Source organism: Mustela nivalis, assembly GCF_964662115.1.
Source record: "Mustela nivalis genome assembly, chromosome: 15".
NCBI lineage: Eukaryota > Metazoa > Chordata > Mammalia > Carnivora > Mustelidae > Mustela > Mustela nivalis.
In genome coordinates, this window is record NC_139034.1 from 80,662,366 (window position 1) to 80,682,041 (window position 19,676).

At 42.3% G+C, this 19,676-nt stretch overlaps 1 protein-coding gene across 1 annotated transcript in view; it reads right to left on the minus strand.

The window, feature by feature from the left end:
- Positions 1 to 2,067: 2,067 nt before the first annotated feature.
- Positions 2,068 to 19,676, minus strand: part of CCDC168 (coiled-coil domain containing 168) — a 28,419-nt gene continuing 10,810 nt past the window's right edge. The window contains exon 5 of the mRNA XM_082700301.1: positions 2,068 to 19,096. Within this exon, the coding sequence (XP_082556427.1) occupies positions 2,152 to 19,096 (16,945 nt within the window). The 3' untranslated portion in view covers positions 2,068 to 2,151. The remainder of the gene's footprint in view (positions 19,097 to 19,676) is intronic.

The window sequence follows — 19,676 nt, forward strand, 5'->3', positions numbered from 1 at the left end:
TAACATTTTTAAAAAGATTTTATTTATTTATTTGACAGAGAGAGTCAAGCAAGAGAGGGAACATAAGCAGGGGAGTGGGAGGGGGAGAAGCAGGCTTCCCACTGGGCACGACCCTGGGATCATGATCTGGAGCCAAAGGCAGACTCTCAATGCCTGAGCCACCCAGGCGCACTCCAACTATGTAACATTTAACTATTTAAGAGCTCTATAGCTCTAACATCTTCTGGTTTGCATTGCCACAGTGACAGCTGATCTTCCAAAGTAAACACATTTTATTTCAAATGCTGCAAATTGTGTAACCTCTCTGAAAACTTTTTAAAGGAACAATTAGGTATCCGTAGTTAATCATTTCAATCTGCCAATGGGGACACTATTAGCAAAACACAGATCATGGGAAACTCTACAGAACAAAAAACGTGGTTTTGTCAATTTGAAAAATTGTAAGGAAAAAATCCCAATGGAATGAGAAGCCTATGAATTAAAAAAGACTTAGAAGGCCAAGTGTAAAGTGTAACTTTCTTGATACCCCAATTCGAACAAACTTAGAAAGTGACTTTATAAAATAATTGGAAATCATCTGGTTGAATAATTGATATTAAGAAATCAATGTTACTATTTAAGATGTGAAATGATTTTGTTAAAAATAGGTATCTTGTGGAGATACAGAAAATATTTGTAGATAATACTATGATGGTCATTTTTCATATCACCATTATATTCATGATAGAATAACAATGCTTCTTTTATTATAAATGCTACTTGATCTTCTTAGAACACATATTTACTATGCTTGGAATATTTTGGCATGCTTAATAAAACAAACAATTGCAAAATGTTCCATTTTTTTAACCAAGCAAAGTACCTAATTTTATATAATTTACATACAACTTTTATGTTAACAATAAAAATAATGAAATTATGTTTTTTATATTTAACAATAGAAAGACTTTACCTCCCAAGACATGTACTACAACCAATTTAATAGATTCTGTCATCAGAATGATGGTCTTGGTGTCTTATATATGAGATCTGTCCGTGGGGTTTGACAATCAGATTGAATATGTTAACAGTCTTTATTATAAAAAATATTGAACATACACACAAGGATAGTAGGATGGGCCTCTGTGGACCCCTCATGCAGCCCTCGAACTTCAATCTATGGCCAAACTTGTCTTATCTACCTCTCAACTTTATTTATTCGGCAGACAGAGATCACAAGTAGGCAGAGAGGCAGGCAGAGAGAGGGGGAAACAGGCTCCCCGCTGAGCAGAGAACCCGATGCGGGGCTCGATCCCAGGACCCTGAGATCATGACTCTAGCCGAAGGCAGAGGCTTAACCTACTGAGCCACCCAGGTGCCCCTCCATTAGCATTTTGACACAAATCAGTCACTCGCACAAGGAGGTGAGCCTGCGGTACCCCCGAGCCAGGGGCCCTGAAGCCCAGGGCAGGGAAATACATGGGCAGGTGGCCCTGGGCAGACAGGTCGTGCAGGTGCCCTGGGAGGCAGTCTCCCTTCCCCTGGTAGTTCTGCAGGATGACTTTTTGCCCTTCAGAGGACGTTCCTGCACAGCAGCAGGTGCTCCGGACTGAAGTCCTGAAATGACCAGGTGGCCCAGTGGTGGCAGACGGTGATCAGGTGCAGGCCAATGAGCTGCCGATCAGGTCCAAGAGGAGGACAAAATCATCACAGGAATACGGTCCCTCAAAACCAAGACTTAGACCTGTATTTTGTAACCTTTCACACTGTTGTTTCAAACTCTCTCCCTTTGGTTTCTATGCCCTCCCAACTTTCTGGTCACTCTCTCTCAATCTCATTGACAGGGTCCCTTTCTTCAGACGCACCCTCAGTCATCATGTGGGATGGAAAGAGGGCTTCTTCGTCCCTGCCCCTCTCCTGGGGGACCACGAGGAGGCAGCTTAAACTAAAAGGAGATCTCACCGCATGGTGGGATCAAGCCCAAAGTCATCTGCTCTTCCCACCTGTCCTCCAGAAAAATTGTGAAAATTTACTGCAGAAATAAAATATAAAATATACCAGTTTAGAAAACAGTTCATGAGGAAACCATTTGACTTTATGTGGTTTTATTTTTCACAGAATAACACAATAGCAATCAGTTTTCCACTTCAGATGAATCTAGATGTGCTAATATCATTTTGGACGAACTGGACTGAAGGACTCCAGGAGGGACTCCAAAATCTTTTTGGGTGAAGTCCATATATTGAAAGAGCTTGAAAGCTTTGCCACCAGAGGAGCTCTGAAGTTTGTTTTCCTTAAAGTTCTTGGGGGAATAGTCCAGCGAATGGTTTGGGGCACAATCTCCAGTGAGTCTGCTGGTATACAGGCATAAAAAAATGGCTGGTTTTGTCTTCTTTCAAAATGAAAGTTGATATCCTCTTGAGGAAGCTTTGATGGTAACTTAGGTTTGCTTGGGCAGTAATTTGGTCTTTCTGACTCATAATTACGGACTTTCTTCTTTCTCGTGCATTTCTCTTTATTCCGTGTATAACTGTAATCACAGTCCCAATGAACGTTGTTCTTTCTAAATAAGTCAATTTTGGCCTTCTTTCCTTCTTTGCTTTCCATATGCCTGTGAGGTCTGCCTTGGCCTTTTTCAAGATGTAATTTGATATTTGATTCTGTTAAGGGAGCTAAAGAATGGTTGGTTCTGCCCCTTGCAGTCCATGAAGCCTTCTCTCCACTGAATGGAGCAGATGATCTAGACGGAACTTCTACAGCATTTAAGGAACCATGGCACAACCAGTCAGGAGATGGCATTTTAGAGGACAACCTGTATTTCCTGCTTTTGTGGGATTCATAGGAAGGTGTGACGACTGAGGAGTGTCTTCTGCAGCCTCTTACATGTTGGGAACCCGAATCTTCCCTGCACAATGGTTTCAAATTAGTTTTCCTTTTTTTCGTCTTGTACAGATTTTCCAAAGGAATGCCTTTCTGTAATTCAAATAGAATGCTTCGTGATTCCTGACTTAGATAAGGGTTGGCTTCTAAAAACATACATTCTTCACTCTCACGTGCTTCAAGAGCTAAGAATTCCTCCGATTTGGCTGACCTCTCAATATTTGTCTGACTCTGGGTAAAATCTTCAGAAATCTGAGTTGAATGGGAATCAACTAAACTGGGAGTGCTTTCCTGAGTCTTTGAATCAAAAGATTTGGATGTATCTGTTTCTTGAAACCATACATGACATTGTTTATCTTTTTCCAGAGTCCTGTGAGATTTTAACTCTGGAAGAGCTGTAGTGTCTCTCGCCACTGTGGGGTCAGGAGCACACACAAGCGGTGGCTCCAGGAATTTTCTCAATTTTGAATTTTCATGAGGACTTAGCTTCTTGAAAGTGATATGCTGTTCTAACAGTTCTTTATCAATGCAGAGACCACCATCACTTTCTCCCCTGTTACCTCTATTTTCACATATTGCTACCGTGTTTAACTTAAGAGTATGTTTGGGAAGTGCAGCTGGTTTGGGGAATATATGTCTGACCGGAAGCCCCAGGAGAAAACGAAGGTATTTATATTGTAAATCAAGATCTATTTGATGAAGAGACTTTTCCTCAAAAAGTAACAAAATTCTGTTTTTTCGTTTTGGTACCTTGAAACCAGAATGAATACATTTAGATAAAGGCTTCCTTATATTCTGAGCCCTGGCCATTGCATAAGATTCTCTTACAATTCTGGGAAAGGCTTTCATTTGAATCTCCAGTGTTTTCATAGAAAAGTGTATGCACAGCTTGTCTTCTTCTTCTACTGAGTAGTTCTGAAGAATATGAGGCAATGGCATCTGCTTAGCGGAAGTCACTGAAGACGCTCTACTTTCTAGCTTACTGATACTCTTCAGCTTTGTAATGATCTCTTTGCTGTCTCTTGAAACACTGACAATCAATGTCTTCATTCCCCTGACAGGCAGTGAATCCTTGGTGTATTTCTGTTTTAAGTTAAGTTTTATACTATCAATCCCTTCTAGAGACACAAAGCACATGTTTTTAGGTCTTGGATATAGCCTCCAATGGTTATCTTCTGAAACAGACTGTTTTAGATGAAAATTAAGCTTTTGGAAGGATTGTTTTGCCATCTCTGGCATCAGATTCAGTTTTATTTCAAATGATTTTGACTCAAAATGATGAATGAGCTTATTGTTTTCTTTGGGAGTAAAACGTTTTAAAATGGGCTTTGGCTGCACTTTGGGAGGTATCATTGTGGATGTTGTGTCTGGGCTCCCTGCACATGGCGGTGACTTCCAATCATCGGGTTTTGGGGCTTTTACCTTTTTCAGTATATCTTCACAAATTTTGTCATGGATAATTTTTATCTGGGATTCAAAGACACTCTTAATTGCTTCATAAAGAGGAAGTAAACTTTCTGTACTTATACTATGTGCCACTCCTTCTATTTCATTACTTTTAACTTGGGATACCATAGGCCCAATTCCTGGAAAAGTTTTTTGTTGCTGGACCTTTTGTGTGGTTGCGTCCTGGATGGGTTTGCTCTGACCCCCCTGTTGAGGGGGTGAGCCACTCTCCATGGTTCTGAATGGGTGAATCCCATGTTGTGGTACTTCTAGACCTGGAGGGGATATAACCATAATTAGGGTACTCTCCATGTGGGTGTCCGCATTGTCCTTCAGATGGTCAGACGTGAGTAGACCCTCTGTTGGTGTCAGAATGGGTTTTGGTGCCTTTTCTTCATCTTCAGTCATAAGCGCGTCAGGTTCTTTCATGGTCCTTGAACTATCATGCCCTGGAACAACCCTTTTTCCTTTTGTTTGTGGAAGGAAAATCTTTTTTTTTGTTTTGCTGCGGAGATTTGCTTCTCTTTTGACACTGGGGGGTTTTTGCTTGCGCTGCCCCTCCACCACAAAGGGCCGGGAATCCTGTGGAGCTGTGTTTATAAAATGCTGGTCCCCTTCTTTTACAGTGCTTGAGCTGTTCCCCTGAGTGTTTGGCGATTTCTGCTGGAATTCAGAGAGACAGAGTATCTTTTTTCTTCCTCGATTTGTTTCAGAGTCTACTATTTCTTCTGTCTGAGATGAACTCATTGCAGAAATAGAAAGATTTCTGATAAATATTCCTGAGGCATCTTCACTCTGTAAAACTATTTTCTTTGGTTTCTTCCAGTCATACTCTAATTTCTTTCTATTGCTTGGAGTGCCATGTCCCGTGTTGTGAAGAATCTGTGAAATTGGATGATTTGGGATTTTCATGGTTAAATATTTGGGGCTCAATTCTCTTTTCAAATCTGCTACTGTCAATCTGCCTTTCCAGCCTTTAAATTTGAGAGAAAGAGGAATATAGGCATAAAATGAATCCAGAACATGTTTTTGAAACAATTTCTGTGGCTGAATATTTTGTTTTGCACCTGAGACTTCTAGCTCCTTTTTATGTTTTTGCCTGATTGGGCAGGTGTTTTCTACCTGAGTTATCACCTGAGTGTTAATTTGAGATTTCTGTGCCTTTAGAGATGGAATGTTCAGGTTTACGGTATTGCTTGTGTCCCTTTTCTTGTTCTCCTCCAGCTTGACCACGGTGTGTTTATGCATTTCTGTTTTGTCCACTGCCAGGCGGATAGCTATGTTTCTGTCTATTTTTAATCCCCCTTCTTCCACTTCTAATGTTTTTTGCTCCAGATTTATAGTAATGCTTGTGTCCGTCTGATTTTTTCCCTCCAGGTCTCCAGACTGAAGTGGAAAAGTCCAGTGGGAAGAAAGAGACTCCTGGAGTGAGTCTAGAATACATTCCTCTTGTTCTGGACCTGGCAATCCCTGCTCTCTTTTCCCTCCAATGGTATCAAACACGGTAATATCCACGTGTATTCCTGGTAGTATTTGTATTCTAGGATACACTGTAGTTTCATCGCATACATCTGTTTCCAGTGGTGCCTTCTGCCTTCCATTTCGAAATGGGAACTTAAGAGAAAAGCTGGAGTCCAGCCAGGTCTTATGTCCACTGTCCGACTGTAGCACCACTTGCTTTTTCACAACAATCTCTTGTTTCTCTATACCTGGGGAGGCATCTGTCGCTGTGATTCTCGACTTCTCAGGTGATCCCTCTGTCTGTGCGGCTGAGACTCTGGGAGAGAGCACTCTGCTCCCTTTATCATTATTGTGTACATCGTTCTCTGGCTTACCAAATTTATCTGAATCTGCAGATCCTGGAGATGCTTTTGATAAAGTTTTTTGCTGGTGGGCAACTTGCTCTGAAACAGAAAATCCTTTTGCACTTACAGGGGTACCAAATGTAAGATGTATTTCCTTGGATATTTTCCTTGGTGGTGAAACTAAAACCTTAGGACTCCTTTTATGGTTTAAGTTATTCATTATTTCAGTTTGTTTCTTCAGATTTCCAATTTTAGTGGGCTCCCTGGTGGGGTAGGAAAGAAATGTAGTGAAAGTTTCTGTTTTGTATTTTTCTGGCTGCACCTCTTGCCCTGTAAAGAAATACTCCAGCCTTTTCCCACTTCTGGTACCAAATCCTGTTAAATAAACATCCTCATGCTGTGAATTTAAAACTAACTGACTCAAATCTCCTTCGGATTTGACTCGGGGAGGATCATTCCTTCTCTGTACACTGATCAGGAAGTTTGAGGCCCACTGGTGCACCGCCTCTTCCTGGGGTATGGAGTGTTTTGCTTTTTTAACAATTTCCCCATCACCAGCAACTACCTCCGTAACTCCTGTTTTCTGGATACCTGAGGATTCCTGGAGATTTCGCTGTGCAGGAGAGGATCCTGTAAATCCTGGCACATCTTTGTCTATTGTGCTCTCTGAATCTAGAGACAGGGGAGGGGCTGATGGAACAGAAAAAAAGGTCCTTGTCAAAAGCACAGGTAGCTCATCTTTACCTCTGCACACATTTTCCTTTAGCTCCTTAATATTCAACACAAACTCCTTCGTGTGAAAGACGTGTGAAATCGACGAGAGCCGGGCCTCCCTGCGATGCATCCTGATGGTCACATCTACTGTTTTCACTTCACGCCTATTTTCTTTCTGTGACATCTGTTTGTTTTCTCTCTCCCTCACAGCACAAATTGCCCCTGTGTCTGCTCTCCTCTTTCTATCTGATGCTGCTGAAAGCATTTGTGGAATTAGAGAGGGTCTTTGAATCCTAAGCCCACCTTCATCTACTTGTATACCTTTATCCTGCGTGAGTTCAGCTGGAGGTTTGGAAACATAAATTTTTCTTCGCAGTGTCCAGGCTGGTTTACCTGCACGTTCCTGTTTCTTTTGTTCGTGCCCTCCAAGGTTCAGATGCAGCTCTGTTCTGTGGAGCCTAAGGGAAGGAGGTGATTTCCTGGACTTCACACTTATATCTGTGATCTGTGTCCTATTTCTCCTATCTGCTGTTTTTTCTCTGTCCTGCTCCTCTTCCCGAGGCACACGCTGTTTCTCGTTTTCACTGTCTGGAGTGCCGTCCCCACGGACTGCTTCTGTATGTACTACTTCGCTGGTATTTGATTCTCGCTCCGCAACAGACCTTGCAGGTCCCGGCAGTTCCTCACCTACCTGGCTGTCCTTATCCAGCTGCAGGTGCGGGACCGATGATAAAGACGAGGAAGAGCCGGACACTGCCACACCTGCTTCATCTGCGCTCTCCTGCATCCTTTTTTCTGGATGTTTGGGAAACCCGAGGTTCCCTCTATCTGCTTCTTCCTTGTCCTTCCTCTGGGGCACATGATGCTCTCCTTTTCGTGGACTGAACAAAACATCACCGGCAATGGGCTCGGCGCACTCCCTGTCCTGAGAGTCTGATGATTCCCGGGAGCTGCCGGAGGACGAAGAGCGCGCCGCGGGTGCCGGCGGCCTTTCCCCCTCTCCGGGGCGCGCGCTGAAGGGAAGGAGGGCAGCTCGCCAAGGACAAGTCTTGGTCAGCCTCGCCGCACCGGGCTCACGCTCACCTTCCTGAGCCATTGCCTCTTGCTTTTTGGTTTTCCATCGAAGGTCACTTAGATTGTATCTCAGTAAATTAGGCAATTTCTTGGCTTTTAAATACCTATCGTTGGGATCCACGCTACTATCCATATCCACGCTTTTCTCTCTATCCCTCACTTCTTTCTGTAATGCGTGTTTTTTCCATTTTTCTACAGCATTTGAAAGTTCTCCCTCAGTTGTTTCTGCATATGCTGTTTTCACTGCATCTTGTGATTCCCTGCACGGTAGGTGGGGGAGAGGCAGTTTTGTAATTCTCACCATGTACCCCTCTCCTTGCCTTGAGCCAAATTTCAGGTATGGCAGAGTAAGTAAAGAAGTACAAATGTCCTCCAGATGTATAGCGAGGTCCTCTTCATCTTTCTGCACCTTGCTCTCTTGCTTTTTAAATTTCCACGGCAATTTTTTGGTATCAAGTGCAGGTGAAAGTGGTAATTCCTTTACCCTCATAGCCATAGGTGTTGGGACCACTTTGTTTTCAGTATCTGTTTTGAGTCTGTCCTTCTCTTTTAACCCACAAACATCAAATGACTTAGTATATGGCTTTTTGCCTGAACTGAATGGATCTCGAATCTTTGGTGGTGGAAAACAGGATTGTGTTACTCTTAGCGTGTCTTCCTTTTCATTCATCCTTGTGTCCCATTTCGGAGAAGATGGAGAAGGTAAGGAGGCACAGGTCTCCTTCAGAACCGTTTCTGGCTCACTTTTGTCTTCCGGCACTTCTCTTCCTTGCTCTTTAATGTTCAAAGGTAGCCTCTTTCTACTGGGTAGATGTGGAAATGGGGACATCTCTGCTGTCAAGGTAATTATTCGGGGGAATCTTCTACCTTTTCCACCTTTGATTTTTACTCTGTCCCTTACCTCTGCTTTTGGCACATGTTGATATGCTTGTATTACTATATTACATGATCTAGTGCTTTCACTGGAATCTGCATATCTAGTTTCTCCTGCACATGACTTGGGGCACAGCAGTTGTGGAGGAGAGAATCCTGTCATTGCCAGCAAGTCTTTGTCGACTTTGGTTCTTGTGTCCAAGCTGTGGTAAGATGGAGAAGGTGTGGAGGGAGGAGCTTGTGTCAGAGCCGCGTCGGGATCTCCCATTCTTTGCTGCTCCTCTTCCACTGTCTCCTTTATACATGGAGGCTCCTCTCTCTCGGTCGAAGCACTGCGCTCAGGGACACGGAATTCATGAGGAGGTGGTGACGTCTTTGCCTTCGAATCTGAGCCCTGCGGCTGCACTGAGTCATTCCTGGCTTCTGTCTGTGCTCTGTCCCCTTCTGCCTGTTGTGGGCACTGTACTCCCTTCTCCACGAGGGCTTCTTCATCGGGGGACTCTGCAGAGGCTATTTGCCCTGGGGGCGACGATTCTTGGAGCTCGAGATGGGACGCATCATTTCTTATTACTTCTGGCTCGTGTTCCCCCTCTTTTGTGTCCCTCTTAAGACGAGCTGAGGAAGTGAGAAAAGGATGGATTTCGCTCAGAAGCACAACGGTTTGCTTGTTATCTTCTTGTCCCGCTTTCTCTTGTTGTTTGATGTTCACCTGCAGTTTCTTTGTCTTGAGTATAAGGGAAAGGGGTGATTTCTTTGCCCTCAAAGCTATACACTTGGAATGCATGATGTCTTTCTCAAAAGTTTTCTCTTCATCCTCTTCTCTCTGTGTCACGTATTTTGTTCTTTTCGAATCGTTGGAAATAGCACTCAAAGGTAGTACTGTATACTGCAGTTTCTCTGCATGTGATGATGAGGGTGGGAGAAAGGGTCTTGTTACTCGTCTCTCTTCCTTGCCTTCTATACCTTTGTTTAATTTAAACTGAGGCGGAGAAGGTCTCGTCAGAACCTTATCTAGCTCACTTCTTCCGTGTATGTATCTTGATTTTTCTTTCATGCTTGTCTGTACTTCTGAAACTCGGCGGTCACAACCCCCAGAGGAGTTGAGTACAGGTGGAAGTGGTGATACCCTTGCCTTGGAAGTTGCGCCTTTGGGATACATTATGTGTTTTATATTTACTATTTTTCTTCTATCTTCTCCTTCCTGTGGCTCATACTCTGGTACTACTGTGACATCATTAGAAATAGCATCTCCAGCGGACTCTGCATACACTCCGTTCCCTGCATCAGATGACTTCCGTAGCTGGGGCCGTGAAACAGCAGATCTTGTTATCCCTTCTTCTCCTCCTATTCCTGTGTTCAGCTCATGGTGAGTTAGCGGAGATTCAGAAGCCCGGCTCGTGGGCAGAACTACTTCCTGTTCACACTTACCTCCTTCACCCACTTTCCCCTGCTCTTCGCTTTCTGGATCCTCTTTCACGGGCTCTTTAAGATCCAACGGGACGTCCTGTACTCGTGCTTTGTTCCTTTCTACATCTTCCCCTTTTGGGTGCCGCAGGTCTCTCTTGGCTGATTTCTCTGCCTTAGTCTCTTCTTTCTGTGGCGTGTGTTCTTTTGCTTCTTGTACATCACTTGTGAGATCACCGTCAGTGGACTTTTCATTTGCTTTTTTCACTGCGTCTGATGATTTCTGCCGTGACAGTGCTGGAAGAGAGCATCTTGTCACTTCAGTTACATAGTCTGCTTTTTTTACTTTTGTATCCAGTTGTAGATGAGAAGGAGCAGGTATGCAAGTGCTAGTATCGGTCACCAGGACATCCGGCTCACCTTTAATTTTTTGTCTCTTCTCCTCTTGCTCTTTGATGTCCAGCTGGATTTCCTGTAAAATTGATTTCTTTTTCCTCCAAAGTATGACTTTAATCATTCTTACTCCCTCCTCTTCTTCCTGCATGATACCCTGTTGCTTGGCTTCCTTTACACTGTTTGAGGTATCACCATAAATAGCCTGTTTGTATGCTCTTGTTCCTGCAGCTGAGGACTCCTGGAGTTCTGTTTGTAGGAAAGAAGATCTTGCTTCTATGAGCAAGGCATCTTCCCCTTCTATTCTTGTGTCCACGTCTGAGTCAGGAGGAATAGAGATGGAAACACAAGATTTGCTCCAAATCCCATCTTGTTTATCTTTATCTTTCGGCATCTCTTTCACTTTTTCTTTGACGTCCAACTGTAATTCCTGTGTAACTGAACTCTGTTTTGCCTTCAAAACTATTCTTTTGGGATGCCCGATTGCTTCCAAGGCCATTTCCCCTCTACCTTTCTGTGGCACGTATTTTGCCTTTCTTATGCTGCTTAAAATGTCACCAGCCGGCTCCTCGCACATTCCCACTGCATCTGATAATTTCTGGAGCGGCAGTGATGGAAGACAAAATCTTGCGATCCCTCGCAAGAGCGCCTGTTTTATTTCAGGGTCCCATTCCACGCGAGGTGAAGGCGGAATGGAAGCATGGCGTTTGCTCTGAACTGTCTCTAGGTCGCTTGTATCTTTCTGCATCATTTCCTCTTGTTCTTTGTTGTTCCACTGTGGTGCGTTTCCATGCAGTGTGTGTTTAAAAGGTGTTTTCTTTCCTTTAAAAGCGACACATTGGACGCCCATTATGTCTTTCACATATACTACATTTTTTCCATCTTCCTTTTTTCCCTGTGGCAAATGTTCTGATTCTCTTACATTGCTTAAGCTACCTCTATTAATGGACTCTGCAAATGAAGTCTTCCTGACACTTGGTGATACCTGGAGCTTTAGCGGTGGAAGGCAGCTCCTTGGTATTCCTGAATTCTCTTGCCCTACTTTTATTCTCGAATCCACATTAGTATGTGACAGAGATGGTAAGGAAGTACACGAGCTTGACAGTTTTATAGCTGATTTACATTCATCTGTCTGCACCTTGGTCTCTTTTCCTGTAAAGAGTGAGCTAATTTTTTCTGTGCTTGGAATGTAATCCACAGTGCCAACTACTTCTTCTGATACCTCCTCTTCAGATGGTGTCTTACTCTGAAATACATCCCTCGAAGAGTGAAACGCAGACTTGGGAGAAGTATGATGTATACATTCTGGATGCTCTTCATTTCCCTCCACATGCAAGCCAATCCCTTCTGTATTTGCAGTGTGGTATGTTGGAGCCTTCAGTGTTTTTTTTACACATGGCAACTTAATCTGAAGTATATCCATCGGGGAAAGAGAAACTGATGTTTGGAGAACCTTGCACGTACTCTCTTTTTGATGTTCCTTTCTTCTTCTGTCATGCAAGTTAATAGAAGGTTGATCTACTGGAGTCTCTACTTCATTCAATGCTTTGTCTACCACTGAACTCAAAACTTTTGAACTCATTCCTTTTGCTGAGACTTTTTTCTTTAGCCTTCCATTATAGAGCTGATCCAATGGGCAAGAAGAAACGGGTTCCAGAATATTTTCTTTATTCTGGTTAGAACTATGGAATTGCTTCGCCCTCAGTTTTTCAGAAAAAGTCATTTTCCATCCATGTAATCTTAATGGAATATCCATTAACTTTGATTGCTCTTTTCTCCATGGATTTACATGTAAACTTATAGGAGTGCTTATGTCTTCTTTCTTTGTATTTACTGCCTGTGTTACCTGAAGACGCTCTCTATTTGGACGAGACACAGAATCCACAATACTTTCAGGAATGCCATCTGGTTTTCCCTCTCCTTTGTGCACTGCAGACATAGTTTGCCGGACCAGCCGATTGGTGCAAAGAAACTTCTGTCCTTTTGAACCTCGTGAGGTATCGGTTTCTTTTATGCCTTCTCTTCTCAATAGATGTGAAATAGTCCTTTTGTTAGTGGACGTATCTTCCTCAGCTACCTTTCCTGTGTTTTTCAAATGAGGAGGTTCCATAATGGGGAAGGCAAAAGATCCCCAAACTGTCAGTGAAATACTTCCTTGTTTCCAGAATTCTTTCTCCTTGCGAGTCATCTGTTGAGAAGCATCCAACTCTTTAAGAAATATATTCCGTCCTTTTGAATTTACTGAAACATTGGTTTTCTTGGATACTCTTCTCCCCGCTGGAACTGAAACTGGATGCTTGACTACGTCTGCATCTTTGTGCTGTGCTCTCTGTGCAACAAGGAATTCACATTCTGTACGTGTTCTGATTCTTGGGATGTCTAAGCCAGTGTAACGGATTTCCCTCTTCTGGGAAGCTAGACCACGGCGGACTTCTCTGTTCAAAGCTACTCCTATTTTCACGTGGTCAAGCTCCTTCTTCACTTCTTGGCTAATCACTAACTGATCTCTACACTCTGGGAGAATGTCGAGTAAAACGATTCGGCCCTTTTCTTTTTGCTCTCTAATACACTGTTTCAGTGTTTTGATATTTCTTGATATAGTACTCTTTATATCAGTGGACTGTGAAGATGACATTTTTCTTTTGTTTAGTGGCGTCACCAGCTCTACCTGTGGAAGAAGGTAAATCGGCTTTCTTGGCCCGTCTTTCTCCCTTTCTCCTTCTGTAAATTGTTTAATTTGAGATGAAAGAGATCCAGAATCACAAACAGTGTTCGGAAACAAATCTGCTATGGTTTTATCTTGCTGGGACTCCTTCTGTTTCTTCATTTCATGTCTCGGTTCCTTTTTGTTTCTTCTGATTCCACAACCTATAGTATGAAACAGCTGGGAGACAGGTGGCTTCTTTGCCTTCAGTCTCATCCGTTTGCTATGCACAGTGCTGGTCACATCTGCTGTTTTTGCCTTAGCTTTATGTTTTATGATTTTAGGATACATAGGTGTGTAGGCATAAGCAGAACTAGCACCTGCTTTATTTAGGGCATGTGTCTTTTCAGAAGAGTCTTCATAGATACCCCAGGTACTAGGTGACTGCTCCATTGTGATGTGTGATAAAATAGGCATAGACTCATATGCAAATTTTAGGTCCACATTTAATGCAGTCTTCTCTCTCTTTCTGTCTCTCTTCTTTTCCTGTTGCTCATTAATGCTTAAAGCAGCATGACCAGTGGGATTAAGTGGTTGTGAAATCAGTAGCCCTTCAACTGGCAACTGCATTTGTGTGGGTTGTACATGACGAAACCTTGATACTCTGTCCATCTCTATTTTGAATCTATTTTGTCTTTCAATGTCAGAGGGGTCTGATGTGAAGTACATGGTATTTGGAAATGTATCAGCCACATTTTTACCTTGATGTATCTGTTGCATTTTGGTTTTTAAACTGGATCCAAGTTTCTTCCTGCATTTTGTGGTAAACCGCCCTCTGATTTTAAGTAATTGTGAAATTGCTGGCTCCTTTTCCTTCAGAGTTAAATGTCTGGGGTTCAATGTGATTTCCTCTTCTAATAATTGTACTGTGCTTATCTGGCTTTCAGGGTCTGATAAAATTGGCGAAAAGAAATCTATAGGCTCAAGGAAAGTTGTGGCTGAACTTTCCTGTAACTCTACCTTTTCCTCTGTAATACGACCGTGCAGATTTCTGTGAAGTGTTTTGTTATACAAAGTGCCCCTTGCTGTTGCTTTGAAGAGGTGTTTATCAGTCACTGACTTGGGTGGTGGAATCTTAGTTCCCATAGTAGCAAGGAATGATGCCTCGCCCACACCTTCAAACCAATGCCTCACTTTCATCTTGTACTGAAATTTGCACCGCTTCATCCTTCTATGGCTTCCTATAAAACATCCTGTGATATTAAGCAACTGTGAAACTGGTTGTTTCTTTGCCTTCAAAGTTACATGCTTGGGATTTATTATACTTTTCTTGCCTGAAAACTCTAATTTGTAGCACTGGCTTTTAGGTTCATATGAATCAAAGCTGGGAAAATCTGAATATTTTAAGACTGTTCTTACTAAGTCATTTTGATTCTTTGCCTTTTCCTCAAAAATACAACTATCGCATTTTCTCTTAGGATTTCCATCCCAGAGAACACACTGTGTCGAACCAGTCTCTGATTTCCCTGCTTTCGGAAATGGAGTCTTTCCTCCTCCCATACGTTTAATTCCTTCTTGAGTATGAAGACTTTTTTTCACTCTTTCAACTTGAAAATTCATCACGTGTCTAGAGAAGGGCTTCAAAATAGTTCCTCTAAAGCGTTTTTCTGGCCTCATTTTTTGTGCTGCACAAGACCAATTCCAAGTGCTTCTAACTTCTAAATTATTCAGTTCAGATTCTGATTGGTAAGAACCAGGATATTTCATATGATGGGCACTGAAACTGAAGTGTTGCTTATAGTGTGGAACTGATTCCGATAATATTTTTTGGGTATTTTCCTCTTCCTTTTCATGGTGCACATTCATTTTCATTGTGTTGCTTGATCTGTTTTGTGGATCAGTTGAGTTGGCCTTCCACACTTCCCCATCACATGCTGATTTCCCTAGCTCTGCAGAAGTACAGCTGTATGGTATTACTCTTGGTTGACCCGCCGCTGCTTTTGATGTGATATGCATTTCAATATCTATTTTGTTATCAGTTGAAACAGGCATGGGAGACAAAAATGCATTTGTTGTGCTTTTATTCTGTTGCATGTCATTTATTATAGATTTTAAGTTGTGGTCCTGTTCCTTCCTACAGTAGAGATTATCGTCCTCAGTGATATTAAGCATCTGTGAACAAAGAAGCTTCTTTGCCTTCCTGGTTACACATTTGGGACCCCTACGATTTTTCCTTCTTGGAAATTTTAATATCTTCTCTTGATTTTCGGAGTCAAATAAAAGAGATACTGTGGATGTTGTTAGTAAATCTCTCTGCAGCATTCTATGTTTCTTGGCAATGGGACCACTTTTCTTCCTTCTAGACCTTTTATCACCTGGATCTCCAAGTACTGTGTTCCCTGATTTGGTAGGTAAGATATTTTGATCAACTCTCTGTTTCATAACTTTTGGAGTTTTTATGACATCTTCTTCTTCTTCAGGTTGTAGGGAAACTGCAACATGAACATCTAGCTTCCTTGCAGGGCTCCCGTCAGACACAGTACTAGACTCTGTTTCATCAACTAAGTAGTCAAATGTTGCTTTCCCTGATTTTGGAAATGGAATATTTTGCCCTGTTCCATTTGGTATGTCTTCTCGTGGTGGGATAGTCTTGCTCAGCTCCTCAGTTTGAAATGGAATCGGAGGAGGACAAGTAGCTTCCAATTGACTTTCTGACACCAGTGTTTGTTGCCGCACGTCCTGCTCCATAAGAAGCATATTTTGATCTTTTCTCCTTCCTGTATTATACAGGAATTGTAGACCTGCTTCAAATAAAACTCTGTCGCCCTCTCTTTCTTTTCTATTTTGCCATCTTGATTCTGATGTGCTGCTTGAGCTGCTCCACTTATTAGAAGAATAGGGACAGAGTCTTTCCCCTTCACGTTGTTCTGGCTGTATGATATTGTTTTTATTTCTTAATAGGTCTCTCTTTTTTACTTTTTTATGTGTTTTGATGGCAGGTGAAATGGATATAGGTGAAGGGAAGGTATTCAAAAATAGATCTGACATACTTTGAGGTGTTTCTTTGGCTGTGTTTTCCAAGGCGACGTCCTGTTCCTTTCCGTGGCTAAGAGCACCAGACCTAGCAATGTTGATTGTCTTTAAAATTGATGCCCTTTTTGCCTTCTCATTTCTAGACTTGGGGATTCCTGCTGCATTTCTCCCATCTTCAAATTCAGATGGTGCTGGCAGGGAGAAATCAAAGCCCTTTAGGGTTCTCCCTTGTAAATCCTTTCGCAACCTTATCTTTTCCTCTGGAGATCTAGCAAGTTCCTTTCTAGAGCCTCTTTCAGCTGGGTTGTCACTCTGTGCTGTAACAGTTAAAGATTTAGGAACTGATTTCTCTAGCATTGGAGATAAAATCTTTGGACTCTCTGCATATTGTAAGCCTTTTTGTGTTTTTGTTCTTTTTGGTTGCTTCTCAAAGGGAAGTGAATTCAAAATAGAGCAAGAAACACACTGTAGTACACTTTGTGTGAGAAATGTTTGTTGCTGCAGCTCCAGGGCTGTGTTAAGTGGTTCTGGGATTTTTATCTTTGCTGAGTTCTTTAGTTCTAGTTCTGACTTCACAACGTAAAGCTCCTTCATTTTACCAGCAATGAAGCTGGGGTGTTCAGAACTCCACGGGGCTGCCTCTTCACACGGGTCTTTGACCTCCGTCGTGACATTGGAGGCGCGGCCCCGCCGATCACTGGAGTCCGCATAGCAGGCTCTCTCTCCGTCTGGTGATTCCTCTTGCTGTTGCAGTTTGTGACTGAATCTCATTTTCCAGGACACATCAGACTCTGCTTTTATTCTGTTATGCATTTTCACATCAAGTAAAACAGGAACAGGAGAGGAGGTGGCTTTTAGGGTCATGTCTGCCGTGGGTTTCCCTTGTTTCATCATGATTTTGAAGTTGCATGTGACTTGCCTTCTCTGGCTGGGTGTGCCACGTTTTGTGACAGTGAGTGTCTGAGAAACCGCTGCCTTCTTTGTCTTTGAAGTTACCCATTCAAGACTCATTTTATTTCCCTTGTCTATATACTTTAAATTGCTTCTCTTTCTTTTTAATGCAGGTAAAGCAAGTGTGGATAAATCCCAAGACTCCAGACTTGTTGCTGGTAATTCTTCTGCTAACCCTTTCCTTCTCTCTTCAATAAGATCTTCCAGGATCCCAGAGCATTTTATATGAATTAGCGAGTCAATAATCTGTGATTTCAGGGTCTTTGGATGTAGGTTTTTTAGACAACCACTCCCTGAGATATTAAATATTGGTGAAACTGGTGTCTTCTTTGCCTTCATAATCACACATCTGGGACTAATTTTATTTTTTAAAGCTCTACATGTAAATGTCTTTCTCTGCAGTTTAGAGTCAGATAGACCAGGTGTGGAGATAACCAAAGACTCCAGGACATTTGCATTTTCCTCTTTATCATGACTGTAGAATTCCTCCTTATGGCTCCCAACACTTAGGTCACTTGTCCTAAGTGGACACTTAGGATCCATTAAAACTTGATCAGTTAGTGATTTCTTTGACTTTAGAAAAGGAAGCTGTGAACTTACTGTATATGTTGCACCACTTTGTGTCTGGTAGCTTTTCTTCAGCTTCTGTCCCTGCACTGAATCTGGAGGCAGCATTTGTTGTGAGATGTCTCGTTCAGTGACAAACAGAATTTTCCCACTTCCTTGGTTTTCTGATTGATGAAAACCAAGTTCTTCCTTGTGGCCAGAACAGAATTCGAAGTGTTGGCTGTGCTGTAGAATTACTTCTAATGGCTCCTGTTCATTTTCTTCTTCTGCCTCCTGAAGACTGTTCTCTTTAGTGTCATCTGAAGTAATATCCTCTTCCTGTGGTGATATGACTTGCTTTACTTGTTTAGAACTGAGACTTCTCTCTCCTAACATACCTTTTCCTCTTTCTGTCTTGCTATACATATTAACCTCAGGTGTACTATCCATGAAAGAATATATTTTAGCCGCCACTTTTTCACCTTGAGCCATCTCTTCCATTTTGGCTGTAGAGCTATAGCCCAATTCTTTTCTGTGGTTTGGGCCAGCACCACCCTTCATACTGAATATGTATGAAACTGACGGTTTCTTTGCTTTTAAAATTCCACATTTGAGATTCACGAAAGTTTTCCTGTCTGAGTATTCTTTAAAATTTTTCTTTCGTCTGAATGTAGATAAAGCAGGAATGCGGGAATCCAAAGTCACCGTGTCTTTCTTTTCAATGTCACCAGTGTCTTCCTTTGGATGATTCGCATCAGATGGGACGTCGTATTTTCTTGTAGAAAAAAGGCTTTCATCCATCTTTGCTCCCCCTGACTTTGGAGGTAAAAACTGAAACTGATCCAATATGGGGCATGAAGCAGAACCTAAAATAGTTTGTGAACCATGTTTTCGTGGTTGTACCTGAGTATTTATACTTCGCGGTTGTTTCAGTTCCTCATCTGATTTGACAAGGTCACAATTCTTCTGATATGCACTGAATATAAAGTCTCGGCTACTCTCGGGACCTGGTAAAGTTTTATGTTTCCCTTCCTCCTCTTTCTCATCTCTCACACTGTCAGTTAAAGTACTCACAATATGATCTGGGCAACACACTTTCCTTCCATTTAGCAATTTGTCTTGCATTGGCTGCATATAATCAAGTCTTGCTATCCTCTGCATATCTGTCTCTACATTCAACCTGCTACTCATTTTGGTGTTGGACAAAATAGGCATGTTGGACTGAATGACATTGAGAGATGCATCTGCCCTGTTTTTATTTTGTTGTGGATTTTTCATCTTTGCTTTAAAATTGCACCGCAGTCCCTTGCTCTGTGTGCCTTTAAGCATATGTAAAACTGATGGCGTTTTCCCCCTAATAGTTCTGTATCTGTGACTTGCTGCTATATGCTTCCTTCCTAATTCTAATGTGTTTTTCTTTCTTTCAGATTTAGAAACAAAGGGCTCAATAGAATCAAAAGAAGTCAGGCATGTCACTTGCAAATCTTTAGGTAACTCTGAATGGTTTTCCACAAAATAAGAATCTAGTACCCTCTCAGGGTTTCCACCATATGGTAAGCCACCCTTTGTCATGGTGTTCAACCGTATATCAGATGATGAGTTCTCTGCTTTGGGAGGTGGAATCTTTGGACCCATAGGGCCTATTATGTCATCTTCTGTTTTGCTGACTTTCTTGAGTTCCTCAGCTTCTCTAGGACCCATCTGGGGGCCAGTAGGCAGTGCAGTTTGTGCAAACCATGCTTGGTGCTGCACACCTCGCTCACTAACAGGAAGCTCCTGCGTTAAACAGTCCAGCGCTGAGTCTGATTCACCAAGGTGGGTCTCCTTCCCTTGAGAGGCATTGGGCCAGAGATCCTGGGTATGCGGTGAAGCTGCTTCTAGCAAAGTTTTTGGCTCTGCTTCCTCTCCATCTTCCACTTTTTCCTCTTGGTTAT